Source organism: Carlito syrichta, unplaced genomic scaffold, assembly GCF_000164805.1.
Source record: "Carlito syrichta isolate Samal-C Ts95f unplaced genomic scaffold, Tarsius_syrichta-2.0.1 Scaffold309804, whole genome shotgun sequence".
In the NCBI taxonomy this organism is placed as follows: domain Eukaryota; kingdom Metazoa; phylum Chordata; class Mammalia; order Primates; family Tarsiidae; genus Carlito; species Carlito syrichta.
Window position 1 is genome coordinate 719,447 of NW_007253900.1, and position 17,116 is coordinate 736,562.

The window sequence follows — 17,116 nt, forward strand, 5'->3', positions numbered from 1 at the left end:
ATGTCCACTCACATTATCATAGCCCCTAGAGAAGGGCGTGACAAGGATTCTAATTCTCCTGCACCTTCTCAAACGACGTTCCTTAGAGCAAGTGGAGGGTGCACCTCCCCTTATCTCCTAGGCATTCCCAGTAGGTAGGTTCGGGGGGGGATCCTTGACTTCCCTGTAGATAGGGCCCAATTTACTGGAAGATTGAATCCCCTCCTGCTCCCCTTCTGAGCAGTCATAACTTTTGTAATTACAAGTTACGTGACTTCTACAGTCCTTGCCCAATGCATAATGTCTTAGGCCATGTAAATTTCCTTTACTCTAGGCAAGCTTGATGGCCACTATGAGATACCTCAGATACCTGGAAGTCTGTTTCTCAAAAGACAAAGTCGGTAAAGTTAATTATACCTGAAGTGTGCATTTCTCCAAAAGCACACCTTCTATTTTCTCATCATTGTGTCAGAATTTAAGAATAACATGAAAAATGGCTTCCCACTCTCGGTCTGTCCGTTCAGATGCCATGGGAAACAAGACAGTCTGAAGTCAAGAAAGACGTTAAACCTAGATAAGCTGATGATCACACGTTGTCCTAGGTGTTGACAAGGATAAGCTCTGAGTGAAAACGGTAAAGTAGGGAGAACCTAATATTGGTCCCAGGGGTCAACAAAGACTTTTTGGAGAAAGGGACCTTTTGCTACTACCTGAAAAATGCATAGAAGGTAAACAAAGGATTTGGGGTGTGAGAGCAGAGAAAATAATGTGTTCTTTGACCTAGAATATAGCAATTAAATGGCATGTTAAGGGAACTGAAAGTATAATCAGAGCAGGAGCGTTGTGAAAAATAAGAATGAAAAAGTGATGCAGATACATGTCTGTGGTGGGGGGGATCATATAGCCCTCATAGGGGACTGCCTAGTTGCCAGGAGATTACAAGACTTAATATTGGTAGGACAATAAGCCCTAGAACTGTATTGTTCAATGTGGTAGCCACTAGCCACATATCGCTATTTTAGTATTAATTAAAACAAAGGTGGCCAGGTGTGGTGGCTCAAGCCTGTCATCCCAGCACTTTGGGAGGCCGAGGTGAGAGGATTACTTGAGCCCACGGGTTTGAGACCAGCCTGGGCAACTTGACGAGTCCTCATCTCTACAATAAATCAAAAAATTAGCCGGGCATGATAACGCACGCCTGTAGTTCCAGCTACTTGGAAGGCTGAGGTGAAAGGATCACCTGAGCTCAGCAGGTCGAGGCTGTGGTGGCCATGAGCATGCCATTGCACTCCAGTCCAGACAACAGAGTGAAACTCCAACTCAAAAAAAAAAAAAAAAAAAAAAAGGTAAGGTAAAATAAAATTAAAAATTTAGTTTCTCAGTCGCACTAGCTGCATTTCAAGTGCTCAATCACCAGTTGTGGCTGTGTCTACCATCTTAGCACAGATATACATTTCTATCATTACAGAAAATTCTGTTGGACAGTGCTGCTCAGGAGTAATACCTTTAATTCTAAACCCCTGGAATTAAACTGATGAAGGTGAAAATGTAGATGAAGCTACAAAGAAACGTCTCCCTGTGTTAAAATAGTGGATTAATGAAAACAGCTGTATCATGGATCTGATTTTTTTTTAGTCAGAGTCTCACTCTGTCTCCCAGGCTGGAGCACAGTGGCACGCTGATGGCCACCGCAGCCTCCACCTGCTGGGCTCAGTCGGTTCTTCTGCTTCAGCCTTCCAAGAAGCTGAAACTACAGGCACACGCCGCCACATCCAGCTAATTTTTTTTTTATCGTAGAGATAAAGTCTCACCATGTTGCCCAGGCTGGTCTCAAACCCCTGAGCTCAGGCAGTTCTCTCACTGCCTCTCAAAGTGCTGGGATTAGAGGCATGAGCCACCACGCCCGACTGGATCTGATTTTTACTGAGAAGCAGTGCTTTTCAAGACTACATCTCAGTAGTCTTGAAAACGCTAAGGTTTAAGATTACAAAGGACTGGCTGGCTGTGATGCTAAGTACAAATGCTGGAAGAGATTTAACTGTACAAGTATTGTCATTAGGATTGTTTTTTGTTTTGTCCTGGTTATAAAGTTTCATAGTTTTTGATCTGCCCTTTATTCTTGTTTGCTGCATAAACGCCTTTTTTTTTTTTAATGTGTCTTGCAGAAAGTTTCTTTTTTTTTAGGAAAGCATTTTTGGCATTATAACAGAAATGTCTGTATTGAGATGATTATACAGTAGACTTTACATAAATAAGAACCTTTAAGAACTATTTCAGGCATTCACAGAATGCCAGCTTTATTTTTTTTAACCTATTTAAACATTTTTATTTCTCTTTGCTCATAACATTTCCTGGCTCTTGGCCCTCCCTCATCTCCAACACTGTCACTTAACCAGCAGTTCAAAGTGGTTAACCATAACCATATTACTAACGCTGCCTTATATTGTAATCCATTCTGGTCACTCTTCATATCTTGCTCCTTTGAAGCTTCTTTTCCATTGCTGAATTGCAGATGGATATAGAAAGGAGGCAGAGACAAGCTTGTCATAGTTCTAAATATGTGTGTGTATTTTACGCAGTTCTACTAGTTGCAGATATAAAAATATAAGGCACAGTTCCTAAATTTGGAACCCATAATCCAAATGACCACTTTATATTTGCACAGCTATCTTTAACACTATCCCAAGAGACTTTTCCTAGGTATGTTTCTATCATTCTTTTATTTTCCAAAGAAATAGAAATCTTTAAGAAGCTACCTATGATGCATGACTTAAGGATTAATAGAACCAATAACTTGGGGACTGTTTACCACTAATCAGATAACAATACAAAACTAAATGTAGCTAGGAAGTTACCAGGAAAATTACTTGACAAGCATTGATTTATTCTTTATACTGATTTCATAATGTATATGCTCACACTATTCCAAACATAGGGGAAACAGTTATAAATAAAATAAAGTGTGTATTCTGAAGGTGCTCACAACCTACTTGGGGATACAGGCCCATAAATAACCATTATACACAATTATAGTGATTTAAAACGATGCAAAATAAGGATGTCCAAGTATTGGGAGGTCTCAGGGAAAGGAATATTTCTGGCTAGAGTGTCGAGAAAGGTTTCCCAGAGATGAGTCTTGAGTCAAACTTTAATGAATAAGGCTTTTTCAGATGAAGAAAGCATGTAGCCAAAATGATCTATTTCCTATCAAGGTTATAGATACTTAAAATATAAAATTTGAGCCGGGCTCGGTGGCTCAGCCTGTAATCCCGCACCTTTGGGAGGCTGAGGTGAGTGAGTGGATTGCCTGAGCCCGCGGGTTCGAGACCCGCCTGGGCAGCAAGACCTCATCTCTACAATAAATCAAAAAATCAACCGGGTGTGGTAGTGCATGCCTGTAATTCCGGCTACTTGGAAGGCTGAGGCAGAAGGATCGCCGGAGCCTAGCAAGTCGAGGCTGTGGTGACTGGGAGTGGCCACTGCACTCCAGTTTGGGCGACAGAGTGAGACTCCAACTCAAAAAAAAAAATGTAAATTTTGAGGTTGGGAGAGCATCATTATATTTCACTTTTTTGACCTTCATCTTAGCGTATAGCATTAATTCCTCTAGGTTTTATAAGAACCTAGAGGTTTTAAATTTCATCAGCTTTTATTTTCTTGATCTATCTCTTAGATCAAGTCCCAAGAGCAAGATCAAAGGGCCAGGTGTGGTGGTTCATGCCTGTAATCCCAGCACTTTGGGAGCCTGAGGTGGGAAGATTACCCGAGTGCAGGAGTTTGAGACCAACCTGGGCAACTTGGCCAGACCTCGTCTCTACAATTAAAATTTTTAAAAAATTAGCCGGATCTGGTAGCGCGTCTGTGGTTCAGGCTACTTGGAAACCTGAGGCGGAAGGATTGTGTGAGCTCAGCAGGTCGAGGCTGCGTGGCTGTGAACGTGCTGCTCTACTCCAGCCTGGGTGAAAGAGTGATACACTCCAACTCAAAAAAAAAAAAAACAGCATCAAAAATGGGAATCTCCTGGGAGAGGGGAAAGCAATGGATAGTCCCCTTGTTGTTTTAGAATTTTCCTTCTGTAATTCAGAGAAGAGTAATTTGATTTCTTAGAACTTGAAATAAACAGCTTGGTTAATCAGGCTTGTCTGCTCCTGGGTTACTTTGACTACATGCTTTTTTGTTTGTTCCTTTAAAATAACACAAATTTACTATCTTGTGGTTCTGTAGTTCAGAAATTTGATACTGGTCTCAGTTGGCTAAAAAGTTGCCAGCAGGGCTGATTCCTTTCTGAGGGCTCAAGAACGAATCTGTTTCCTTGCCTTTTCTGTTTTCTGTGTGCCTCCTGCATTTCTTGGCTCATGGCTCCTTCCTCCTTCAAAGCCTCCTTTTGACCTCCTTCAAAAGTGTCATGATATTTTTTATCTCTTTCTTTTTATAGGGCTGCTTTGTATTTAAGCCAAACTTCAAGAAGAGAAAGATCTCTGTGCCAATAGGTAAGGTGTCTTAATATTAAATTTGTTAGTCCCTTACCCTCTTAAACTTTAAGAACTAACCCTAATTGAATTTTGTAACTCTTTTCTAAGCCTGGCATACTTGCTAAGTAGATGTAGCAGTTATATTCCAAAGCATCATCAGAGGGTTGGATATATAGCCCCAGGATTCTAATCTGAATAGAGATCCAAATATACCTTCAAAAAGCAAGTAGGAGAGTACATTTCCTACAAAGGATATTTGCCATTTTTAGCAGAGGTTATCTCTTTCTTTCTTCCTTTTTTTTTTTTGGAGTCAGAGTCTCACTCTGTCACCCAGGCTGGAGTTCAGTGACATGCTCGCAGCCACCACAGCCTCTACTTGCTGGGTTCAAGCCATCCTGCTGCCTCAGCCTTCCAAGTAGCTGTAACTACAGGTGTGTGCCACCACGCCCAGCTAATTTTTTGATTTATTGTAGAGACACAGACTCACCATGTTGCTCAGGCTGGTCTCAAACCTCTGGGCTCAGGCAGTCTTCTTGCCTCTGCCACCCAAAGTGCTGGGATTACAGGTGTGAGCCATTGTGCCCGGCAAGAGGTTATCTTTTTGATGATTTCTGCCATTGTTTCTTTACAACTTTAGAAATGGAATTAGGTTGCTCCTAGCAAAGCATTTTAATCCTTGATCAAGTAATCAAAACAGTAACAACTGTTTGGCAACCCAGATGGCTAACAATGGGGGGAATATTGTATAGAAAATAAGTTGATAATTGGTAGCACATGGAGAATCTAAACAAGAAAAAAGACTACACATTTGTACTTTCTAATGAAAAATGTGTAAAAATTGTTTGTATTAAAGATAAAATATGAGGAGACTTGAAGATGCTTAAAATTTTGATGTATTTCATTATATGAATAAACTTGACAAAGTAAATTAAAGAACAAAAATCATCTGAATGGAACATACAGTGATGGGCTTAGTAACTAAATGTATGTTAAATAGACTACTTCATATTTTAATTTAGGGATAAATGCTGTGCCCATCAATACATGTTGAGAAAAAAAATCCAAGGTCTTGGATCTTAGAATAATTCTACTTCCAAGAGCATAAGGTTATGGAATCATTTGGACTAGAAATAAAGGAACTTGGATGATGAGCACCCCTAACTAAGCTGTATGGTTTGACCTCTTTAACCTTTCCTAGGTCTCCTCATTTGTGAAACTAGGGGGTAGACTGGCTTATCACTAGGATGTCTTCCTTTTCTCATTCCATATCTCTAAGAGCTAACATGTAGGACTTTGTAAAACAATTAAAATACCGTGTGAAGAAATCGTGTTTTCATTGATTGTTAACAGGTTGGCCTTATAGTTTGTATTCCAAGCATCCTCTCAGTAAGTAGCCTGGGGGAAAGAGAAAAGCAGAGAATGAGCAGCCGGAGATATTCTACTCAGATCAGATCAGCTACAGATTTTCAAGTGGCCCAGATTTGCTTCCTGTTAATCTTCACATCCTTTCTACCAGTTTGTATCCTCCATTCTTTCTTGTATGTGCATAAGTCCCACATTGTTCTTCTCAGTCACTCTTTATTCCAACTCAAACAAACTTGTTAAGTTATTGGAGGAATGGGTTTGAATCACTCACAGACTCATGCACTCATGCTAGTAAGAGTGGATTTTCGTCAGTCACCCAAACACACAACTCACACTCATACGCCCATTTGGATGAGAGAGGAAAGGCATTAATTTATCTGAACAAAACCAAACAGGGATTGTTTTAAAGTCTGGTAGTTCCTTGGGATGAGGTGGGAGAAAGTGACTGTGAAAAGTCAGAAGAGAACTTTTTGAAGTGATGATAATGTTCTCTATCTTGATTGAGAAGGTAGTTGTATGAGTGTATCCTTGTGTCAAACTTCAAAATGTGTGTTTTATTTTTTATATATTATACTTCAATAAGATGAAATTATTTAAAAAATTATTGTCTTCACTTTTTAAAAATTTGTCTCTAGATATCTGTTTAATGAACAAGTTAAGAAGATTTGACTTTTTCAAACAAATCACAATATTATTGCTAGTCCCAGTGTTTATTGCACTGGTTCTCAATAATAGTTGCACTCTAGAATCACTTGAGGGACTGAAGTTATATCAAAACTATTTATTTTTATATAATTGTAGATTCATATACAGTTGTATGAAACAGTATAGAAAGTTCACCTGTACCCTTACACCAGTTATCACCAGTGCTAATATCTTTCATAACTGTAGTATGGTATCACACCCAAAAACGGATGTTGATACAATCTACTGACCTATTCAGATTTGAACTGGGAGGACTTTTTAAACATACAGGTTTATTATCTGAAGATCTTGAGACCAGAAGTGTTTTGGATTTCAAATTGTGAAATAGTTGTATATACATAATGAGATATCTTGGGGATGGGACCCAAGTCTAAACATGAAATTTATTTATATTTTATATTCATCTTATACACATAGCCTGAAGGTAATTTTATACAATATTTTAATAATTTTATGCATGAAACAAAGTTGCTTTTTGTTTTGTTTTGCTTTTTTATTTTTTTATTTTTAAGTTGGGATCTCACTCTTGTCACCCAAGGCTGGAATGCGGTGATGCGATCACAGCTCACCATAGCCTCAACCTCCTGGGCTCATTCAGTCCCGTAGCCAGCTTCCCCTCCTGAGTAGCTGGGACTACAGGCGCATACCACCACACCTGGCTAAAAACAAAGTTTTGATTGAGTTGCAGCTGTGATTCTTCACACGAAACCAAGTGTGGAATTTTCTATTTGCGGAGTCATGTTGACACTCAAAAGCCATCATTTCAGATTTTGGGTTTTCAGATTAGAGAGCAGACCCTAAACCAGACCAAAAGAATCAGAATCTCTGGGAGTGGGACTTGAGGTGTTGGAATTTTTAAAAAGCTTCTCACAGGCTTTTGAGTATTTACACTAAATCTTCAGCACTGTGAAAATTAATTCCAAGGGAAAACTTATGGTACGGTATTAAACATACCCATGCACTAGTTTTGAAATAGAGGTGACTTGAATGAATAAAATCTAAATCATCACATGATGTACATGATGCAGACTTTGAATGTTAACCTTTCAGTCTGAAATCAGCTAGATAAGAGATCTGTGCCCAAGGAGAAGATAATAAAATAATGGTCAAATGTGGAGAGAACAGAGGGTAGAAAGTATGACTTATGGTTAGAATCCAGTTTCTCATTATAGAATAGTGAGCAGAGAATAACTACATTATATATCATTTTAAGAGATTGACTTATGAACAAATTTCTTTAATGTTGCAGATTGCTACATTTACTAGAACTAGTTCAGAGAAAATTCAATACCTTTTTCCCCATTATCCATGAGGGACACATAGCAAGCAGTGACATCTGATATCATCGGCAATGCAATTATAACTCATAAAATCGCTAACATTTCTTGCTAACGTTTACTATGTACCAGACTGTTTTAAGAATTGTACGTGTGTTAATTTGTTTAATCCCCTCGGCAAACTGTGAGGGATGTATTGTCTCCATTAAAATATATGAGGATATGCAGAGATAGAATTTTTTCAATGTTAAAATGTTAGTAAGTGGTACAGCTGAGATTTGAACTCAACTTGATTCCAAGGCGCGTGTTCTAACCATCATTTAATACTTCCTCTTGAGCCTTGTGCTGTGGCTCAGGCCTATAATCCCAGCGCTTTGGAGGCCAAGGTAGGAGGATCACTTGAGCTCAGGAGTTCAAGATTAGGCTGCATAATATAGCAAGACCTCGTTTCTACAAAAAAAAATTAAAAAATTAACCAGTCATGGTGGTGAGCATATATAGTCCCAGCTACTCTGGTGGCTGAGGCAGAAGAATTACCAGAGTCTAGGAGGTCAAGCTTCAGTATGCCATGATCGTGCCACTGCCCTCCAGCCTGGGTGACAGAATGAGACCCTGACTCAAAAAGAGTAATAACAATAATTGCCTCTCATAATATGTCAAGTTTTTATTTAGAACTTTTTGTGTTGAATTTCAGCTACGAGTTATAAGGATTTATTTTGCGTATAATTGTATAATTTGAACTTTACTTTAGAAGTTTGTTAGGTTTTTTTTTTCATTATGTGGATCTAACGCCAACAGATAGTGCTGTAATATAAAAATCGTTGAGGAATTGACCCTGATTGTAAGACAGATGGAGTAGGAATGAGGAAAATATATCCAGATTTTAGCACTTGCCTTCACTGGCTTCAATTCTTGAAACAGATTGCCTGAAGAAGTAGGAAGATGCTGCATTTTGCCCACCATCTGTCCCCTGACTTCAAGACACTTGGGCATGTACTTAAGACTAGCAACTCCCACTCCTCATTATTCTGTGGATGACTGCACATCCAAAAACCAGCTGGACAGGAACTGGGGAGAGAGAGACTAGCAGAAGCACTGGCATTGTAGGTGATGTTTACTGAAGTATCATGCTCTGAATTGAAACAGGCTGGTGGAAACCTGACAGCAGAGAGAGGTGTTTTTTTTGTTTGTTTGAGTCAGATTCTCACTCTGTTGTCCAAACTGGAATGCAGTGGTTTGCTCATGGCCACCAGAGCCTTGACCTCCTGGGCTCAGGCGATCCTAAGTAACTAGAACCACAGGCACATGCCACTGTGCCCAGCTACTTTTTTTTTTATTTATTGTAGAGGTGAGATCTCGCCGAGTTGCCCAGGCTGGTCTCGAACCTGTGGGCTCAGGCAGTCCGCTCACCTTGGCCTCCCAAAGTGCTGGGATTTAGGCATGAGCCACCGCGCTCAGCCTATCATAGAGAGCTTATAATCATTTCCTCTCAAGACTTTTTTTTCTAACCCGATATATAAATAACAGAGAAGTAATGATAACAAGTTAGAGTGCCCTACTGCTGTTGTTTCCCAATTTCTTTTCTTTTTTTCCTGAATCAGGGTCTTATTCTGTCGCTGACAGGAGTGCAGTGGCATGATCACTGCAGCGCACCACAGCCTCAAACTCTTAGGCTCAAATGATCTTCTCACTTCAGTATCCAGAGTAATAATAATAATAACAACAACAATAATAATGCCTCTCATAATGTGCGGAGTTTTTGTTCTCAGTAAAAACTCTACATATTATGAGAGGCAGTATCATTATTATTGTTGTTATTGTTATTTTTTTTCAAGCAAAGTTTAGAAAGTAAATGAGAGAAAGAAAGAGAAGATCCACCTCCCCAAGGTAGGGGAGGGGACCAAGGCTAAGGAAGCATGGTGGCCACAACTTAAAGAACCATGTGGAGAAAGCAGAGTTTAACAAAGCAGTGGCCTGTTTTTTTTTTTATTATTAATATTATTTTTGAGTCAGGTCTCACTCTGTCATCCAGACTAGAGGGCAGTGGCATGATCGTGGCTCACTGCAGCCTTGACCTCCTGGACTCTGGTGATCCTTCCACCTCAGCTACCAGAGTAGCTGGGACTACAGACGCTCACCACCATGCCTGGCTAATTTTTAAATTTATTTGTAGAAATGAGGTCTTGCTATGACTCAGCCTAGTCCCAAACTCCTGAGCACAAGCAGTTCTTCCGCCTTGGCCTCCCAAAACGCTGGGATTATAGTCGTGAGCCACAGCACCTGACCTGAGAGGAGGTATTAAGTGACGGTTAGACCATGAGCTCCAGAATCAAGTTGCATTCAAATCCCAACCGTACCACTTACTAACATTTTAACATTGAAAAAATTCTGTCTGCATATCCTCATGTATTTTAATAGAGACATTCCTTATAGTTTGCTGAGGGGATTAAACAAATTAACACATATGCAGTTCTTTATTTTCTTTTCTTTTTTCGAGTTAGAGTCTCACTCTATCACCCACGTTGGAGGGCAGTGGCACACTCATGGCCACCACAACTTCAGCCTGCTGGGCTCAAGCATTCCTTCCTCCTCAGCCTTCCAAGTAGCTGGAACTATAGGCATACGCCACCACACCTGGCTAATTTTGTGATTGATTATAGAAATGAAGTCTTGCCAAATTGCCCAGGCTGGTCTCGAACCCCTAGGCTCAGGCAGTCCTCTTACCTTTGCCTCCCAAAGTGCTGGGATTACAGGCGTGAGCCACCACACCTGGCCACTCTGTCGCCCAGGCTGGAGTGCAGTAGTATGCTCACAACCACCTCAGCATCAACCTGCTGGGCTCAGGTGATCCTTCCACCTCAGTCTTCCAAGTAGCTGGAACTACAGGCGCGTGCTACCATGCTCAGCTCATTTTGTGATTTATTATAGAGGAAAGGTCTTACCAAGTTGCCCAGGCTGGTCTCAAATCCCAGAGCTCAGGCAATCGTCTCGCCTTGGCCTCCCAAAGTATTGGGATTATAGGCTTGAGCTACTGCACCCAGCCTCTTCTTAAAATAGTCTGGTACATAGTAAATGCTCAAGAAAAATTAGCAATTTTATTAGTTATAATTGCATTGCTGATGATATCAGATATCATTGCGTGCTATATGTCCCTCATGGATAATGGAGGAAAAAGTCTTGTATTTTCTCTGAATTAGGACTAGGCTTAATAAATTTAGCAATCTGCAACTTCAAAGAATTTAATTTTTGATGTTTTGTAAAGATGGGGTCTTGCTATGTTGCCTAGGCTGGTCTCAAACTCCTGGACTCAAGCAATGCTCTTGTCTCAGCCTCTCAAAAAGTGCTGGGGTTACAGGCATGAGCCACACAGCACCTGGCCTATTTCCCAATTTGTAAGGTGTTTTTCATTATGTATTTTGTTGCAGTGTTATTCAGTACATAAAAAATTTGTGTCTTGATTTGCCACTTCAGCATTTTACTATAATTTTACTCATTATCAATGTAAAATGACTGTTTCTGTTTTTTTAAGGCTGCCTTTTAAAGAATACTTGTTAATCTACTTTGTCTCTTAGTAATATTGTCTCCTTGCTTTCTTTTTTGTTTGCTTTTTTGTTTTTGTTTTTGAGTTGGGGTCTCTGTTGCCCAGGCTGGAGGGCAGTGGTATGATCACGGCTCCTCTCGCAACCTCAACTCTTGGACTCAGGCAATCCTTCTGCCTCAGCCTCCCAAGTAGTAGGGACTACAGGTGCACTTCACTATGCCCAACTGATTTTTTATGCGAATGAGGTCTTGCTATGTTGCCTAGGCTGGTCTTGAACTCCTGGGCTCAAGCAATCCTCCTACCTTGACCTCCCAAAGTACTGGGCTTACAGGCGTGAGCCACCATTTTAATACTGTAATGTGGTTTATCATTTTACAATATGAGGGCTTCTATATAGTCTGTGGCTTTTAGTGAAATTAAAAGTCAATACTTGGAAAATAAAAACTCTTAGTCAACTATGATTAGAAGAAAATTTCCTTAACTTGAAAGTAAATTTCAAGTCCAAACTATCAGTTAACATTAAAACTTGATGATACAATACTAGCAGCAGAAATTTAACACCATGAAAACATCAGTTGTTGTAATAAAATATGTAAACAACCAGAATTGAAATTAGAAAGCTATAGAGAATCTAAAATATTTGAAGAAACCTGTGGGGTTTTTTAGATGTGAATTTTTTAACATTTTAAAGATGTTTTTTCTCTCCAAATAATCTAGAAATTCGATTTTATCAAGTCAAAATGCCAGTATAATTATTTTTGAGAGGAGACAAAATTACTATGAAATTAATTGGAAAGAATGGCTTAAGTTCTTTTGAAAAAGAGTAACAATATTCAGTATCAATGGGAGGAAGACCTGGATATTAAAATGTACTACTTTCAAAGTTACAGTAAGTAAAACAGTTCAAGACTGGTATAGGATGGGGTTGGATTCAGTAGAACAAAAGATCAAAAATAGTTCAAAGTATAAATAAGTATTTAGACTATAAGGGCATGTCAAATCAGTGGGAGAAGCATGGATTATTTAATATATGACTTTTTCAAACTGAAGACCATAGTCCATGTGTGAGTTATGAAAACAATTTAGTGGACTATGATAATAGTTTTAATAAACAGCCTGGCACAGTGGCTTATGCCTGTAATCCCAGCACTTTGGGAGGTGGAGGCAAGAGGATTGCCTGAACCCATGGGTTTGAGACCAGCCTGGGCAACTTGGTGTGAGATCTTATCTCTACAATAAATCAAAAAAATTAGCCCGGTATGGTGGCACACTCCTGTATTTCCAGCTACTTGAAAGACTGAGGCCAGCAGGTCAAGGCTACAGTGGTCGAGAACCTGTCACTGCACTCCAGCCTGAGCGACAGAATGAGACCCCAACTCAAAAAAAAAGGGAAACATTGCTGTTATATAGTAAAGATGAGTATTGTCTTCTGTTACATTTGTTTTTGTTCATTGTGTATAATAAAGATGAATATTGTCTTCTGTAACATTTGTCTTTGTTCATTATGTATATGTGTGTTAGGTTAGGATGTAAGATGTATTCCTTAATATGAACCATTGTTTAGAACGTTTAAAAACCAATACAACAAATGGTATTTTGAGAAATGGCTAACCATTTGAAGAAAACATTCTAAAAGGTTATAAAAATATATAGGCAGAATCAGTGAATGACTGAACTAAACCATGTCAATGGGACAAAAATGTAAGAATAGTAGTAATAAGAATCATTTATTGATGGAAAGTTCAAAGCAAATATATGAAGCAAAGTATACAAGGTCATAGAATAACTGCAAATAATGAAAACACGTTAATATTAAATGTATATAACTCAAGCCAAAAACAAGTAAAAACTGTTAGAAATTCAAAAGTAAATGATAGAAATGCAATCTAAAATTCAATCTATTTTAAGACCATTAAAATGCTAAGAATAAAAACTATCTAAATAAAATTAAGCATAAAGGATATTGAATATTATCTATTACCTACATTTTGGGGGGGGCATACAAAAATTCAACCCCTGTCACTTACAGTGTGACTTTGCACACAGGGTTTCTAACGTTTACTGCATTTTTTAAAAACCTGACATTTCTTTCTGTGTTTTTAGAGGACTATTTTAATAAAGGAAAAAATGAGTCTGAGGACAGTAAGCTTCGATTTGAAACTTATCAGCTGCTATGGCAACAGATGAAATCTGAAACTGAGGTGAATACTTTTTTTAATAACATTTCTCTAATAGCATAAATCTCATGTTTGTTGCTTCCCATCTTCCTTTCTACCAGTTTACAAGAGTATTGATGAAATGTGGAAATATTGGTCAAGTATATCTTGTGTATTCTAAAAAAAACCCCTTATTCCAAATATTCAGCATAGTTTTAGGTTCCCAAAATATGTTTATGATAGCTGCTAAGACAAGGAGCTTTTATGGTGCACTCTTAAATTGTTCCACTCTAACACATGTATGAAATCAAGCTGTTTCTAAACTCCTTCACTCCCTCATCCTCATATGTAGTTACCTTGTTCTTTATATTCCAACTCTGAAACATGTCTCCACTATAGCAAATTGACAGCTCTGGGGGCAACATTTTGAACCAACAACTTGTTTTTTGGCCAAAACAGTGTTTACAGTTTTTGCTTTTGGTTCCCTTTGAGAGGGCTGTACACTTTTCACCTTTTACTGCCTCCCACCAACCTCTCTTGCTTTTTATCAAGTGACTTTACTCATTCATGTATTCCATGTGATCCCTGAAGATACTGGAGTTTGTGATTTCCAGTTTGGGCCCTCTTCATTTCCTAACCTGTGTTGGCATCCTAACTGGCATCCCTAGTTCTGATATCAGACCCTTTAAGTCTGCCACTAGCCCTTACTGGAACCATTGACCAATTAGAAAAGTCCTCCCCTTCAGACGAACACAGTCCTATGTCAGGCGAGCGGTTCTCTATCCCTGCAGCTGGGTTAATCCTTTCTTTTTCTGGGTCGGAGTCTCATTCTGTTGCCCAGGCTGGAGTGTAGTGGCACACTCGGAGCCACCGGAGCTTCCGCCTGCTGGGCTCAGGCAGTCCTTCTGCCTCAGCCTTCCAAGTAGCTGGAACTACGGACACGTGCCACCATGCCTGGCTAATTTTTTTATTTTATTGTAGAGGTGCGGTCTCATCAAGTTGCCTAGGCTGGTCTCGAACCCCTGGGTTCCAGCAATCCTCTCACCTCGGCGCCCCAAGGTGCTGGGATTACAGGTGTGAGCCACTGCGCCTGGCCAGATTAATCCTTCTTAGCCCTGATTTAATCATGTCTTTACTTACGTCACACCCCTCTGTAACTGTCCCCACAGGATAAAATTCAAATCCTTTAGTAACACTATATACATATATATATATATGTTTTGGTCTAGGTCTTTGCTTATCTGTCCAGCCCCATTTCGTATCACTTCTCATACTTTTTATTATGTGACTGTGTCTGGCTCCCCAGATGGCTCTCTTCCTTACCTTGCTAACTTATTTTCTTCTAACTTTTCTTTCCCTCTTGTCACCCCCCTCTATGACTTGCTAATGCCTTGGTTCAAATATATTGCCTCTTCAGTTTAAGTTAGATGGTCCTATTCTCTGTTCCAGTGCCATCGTGGCAGTCTATACAGTGTACAAGGGGGATTAAAAAAAAACTTAATTATCTTTTGGAGAGCGGGCCCCTTGCAATAAACTCAGAATTTGTTCCTCCAGGTCAGACAGTCAACCAGAGTTTTTAATCTGGAAGTTTTGAGAAGGTTGTGTCATGATTTGCAGAAGAAATGTCTAGAGTTGTGACAAACAGGTCACTGGCTCTTCCACCATGACAAGGCACGTACCCACACCATGCCAGGTGTTCAGTTTTTGACAGAAAACAGCATGACCTCCATGCCCCACCCTCCTGAGTCACCTGAACTGGATCTGAGCGATTCTTTTTAATTTACCTGGATGAAGAAAAAGAAATGTTTTGCTGATGCGAAATAGGTGAAACAAAAAATGGCAGAGACACTAAAAGGCATCAAAAATGATAAGTTGAAAAGTGGTTTTGAACAGTGGAAAAAATACCTCAAAAGTGACTGAAGTTTAAACATGTAAGAGTCAGTACCCCATTTGCTGTGAGTAAATTCCGATACTCTTTGGGTCCCCTCTCGTATTTTTATTATAAGTGGTCCTGTCTACTTTCTTCACTTTTAGAGTGAAGGCTATCTTTCATTCAAAAGGTGGTTAGTAAATGTTAGTTGAGTGAATAAATGAAAGGGACTTTTTAATGGAGGACATCCCAAGCACTAATCACTAGGGGTTTAAGGGAAAAAAGTGTTTTATTTGATCCACCTTGTAATCATTTTACTTGTAATCTTTAAAATCGAATTCATGACAATTTTCTTTCCAAAGATAGGAAAGACATCAGATTACTGCTACTAATAATAATTCATGAAGTTTTGTGTTTTCTTTCTAGAGACTGCAAGAGGAATTAAATAAAAACTTGTTTGACAGTCTCATTGAATTTCTGCAAAAGTCTCATTCTGGATTCCAGAATTCAAGAGACTTGGGCCGACAAATAAAACTCAGAGAAATTCCAGCTGCTGCTCTTGTTCTTGGTATGTATGTATGTGCATTTGTTCATGCATGCAGGTGTATGTTTTGGCTTTTTGTTTGGGGTTTTTTGTTGTTGGGAATAGTGGGGATTAACCTGTTCTGATAAACCAGTTTTGTCTCCTTTGTTTATAAAATTAAAACAACTTTTATTTGACATAGTTTGCTTTGTATACTTTCAAAGCCAATAAAAATTTCTTATATTTTTACAGATGATCATACATCTGTAAATTTTTTGGGAGAGGGGGAGGGGGGCTGGAGTCTTACTCTGTTGCCCAGACTGTAGTGTAGTGGCACACTCACAGCTGCTGCAGCCCCGACCTGCTGGGCACAGGCTATCCTTCTGCCTCAGCCTTCCACGTAGCTGGAATTATAGGCGCACACTACCTCGCCTAGTTAAGTTTTTGATTTATTGTAGAGACAAGGTTTCACAAGTTGCCCAGGCTGGTCTCAAACCCCTGAGCTCGAGCCACCACACCTGGCCACATCTGTAAATTAAAAGGAATTGATCCACCTAGCACTCTCTTCAACTTTTTGTCAGTAGAGGAAACACATTTGTTTTACTTGTTCGTCCATAGATATATGACAAGAGCACATGAGATTTGACAGTAAACCACCAGTGTGTTAGATTTGATTTTTATACTTTTTTTGTCGTATTTTCAATGGAATGATTATATGACCCTAAATTTATTTTCCTGTGCTTAGTTTTTCAATCTTAGATTGTTTTATTATATTAATTGCTTGGGAAGGTGTTTGGATGAATTGTATATAAACTGCGTTCAGATTGCAAATTGTAAATTTCTTAGGTACTTAAATACCCATCTTTAATATCCCTTTATCAAATATTTGGATTGGAGGATAATGGAAAAAATATCTTAGCAAATGTCCTTCATTCCTTTTAAAAGCAAAATTGAACTTATTTGGGTTTTAAACATGCCCTTCATTTCACTTTTTGTGAGGATTTGTTATACAAGTTGGCTCTGAGATAAGAAATTAGTTCTCTTGTTTAATACTGCCTCTGATACTGTTAATTATTTAAAGCTTATTCCAGATGTTTGGAACAATGTTTCTCAGACTTTAATGTACCTAAAAATAACCTCCAGAAATCTTATTAAAATTTTGTTAATAGGTCAGGAGTGAGGTCTGACATTCTGCATTTCTTTTTTTTACTTTTTTTTTTTTTTTTTG

General features: G+C 39.0%; 1 protein-coding gene across 2 annotated transcripts in view; it reads left to right on the forward strand.

Annotated features, from left to right (window-relative positions):
* ORC3 (origin recognition complex subunit 3) overlaps positions 1-17,116 on the forward strand; it is a 77,433-nt gene that overhangs the window by 790 nt on the left and 59,527 nt on the right. For both annotated transcript variants that reach the window (XM_008067874.1, XM_008067875.1), the window contains exons 2-4: positions 4,415-4,469; positions 13,443-13,540; positions 15,792-15,933. In XM_008067874.1, the coding sequence (XP_008066065.1) occupies positions 4,415-4,469; positions 13,443-13,540; positions 15,792-15,933 (295 nt within the window). The remainder of the gene's footprint in view (positions 1-4,414; positions 4,470-13,442; positions 13,541-15,791; positions 15,934-17,116) is intronic.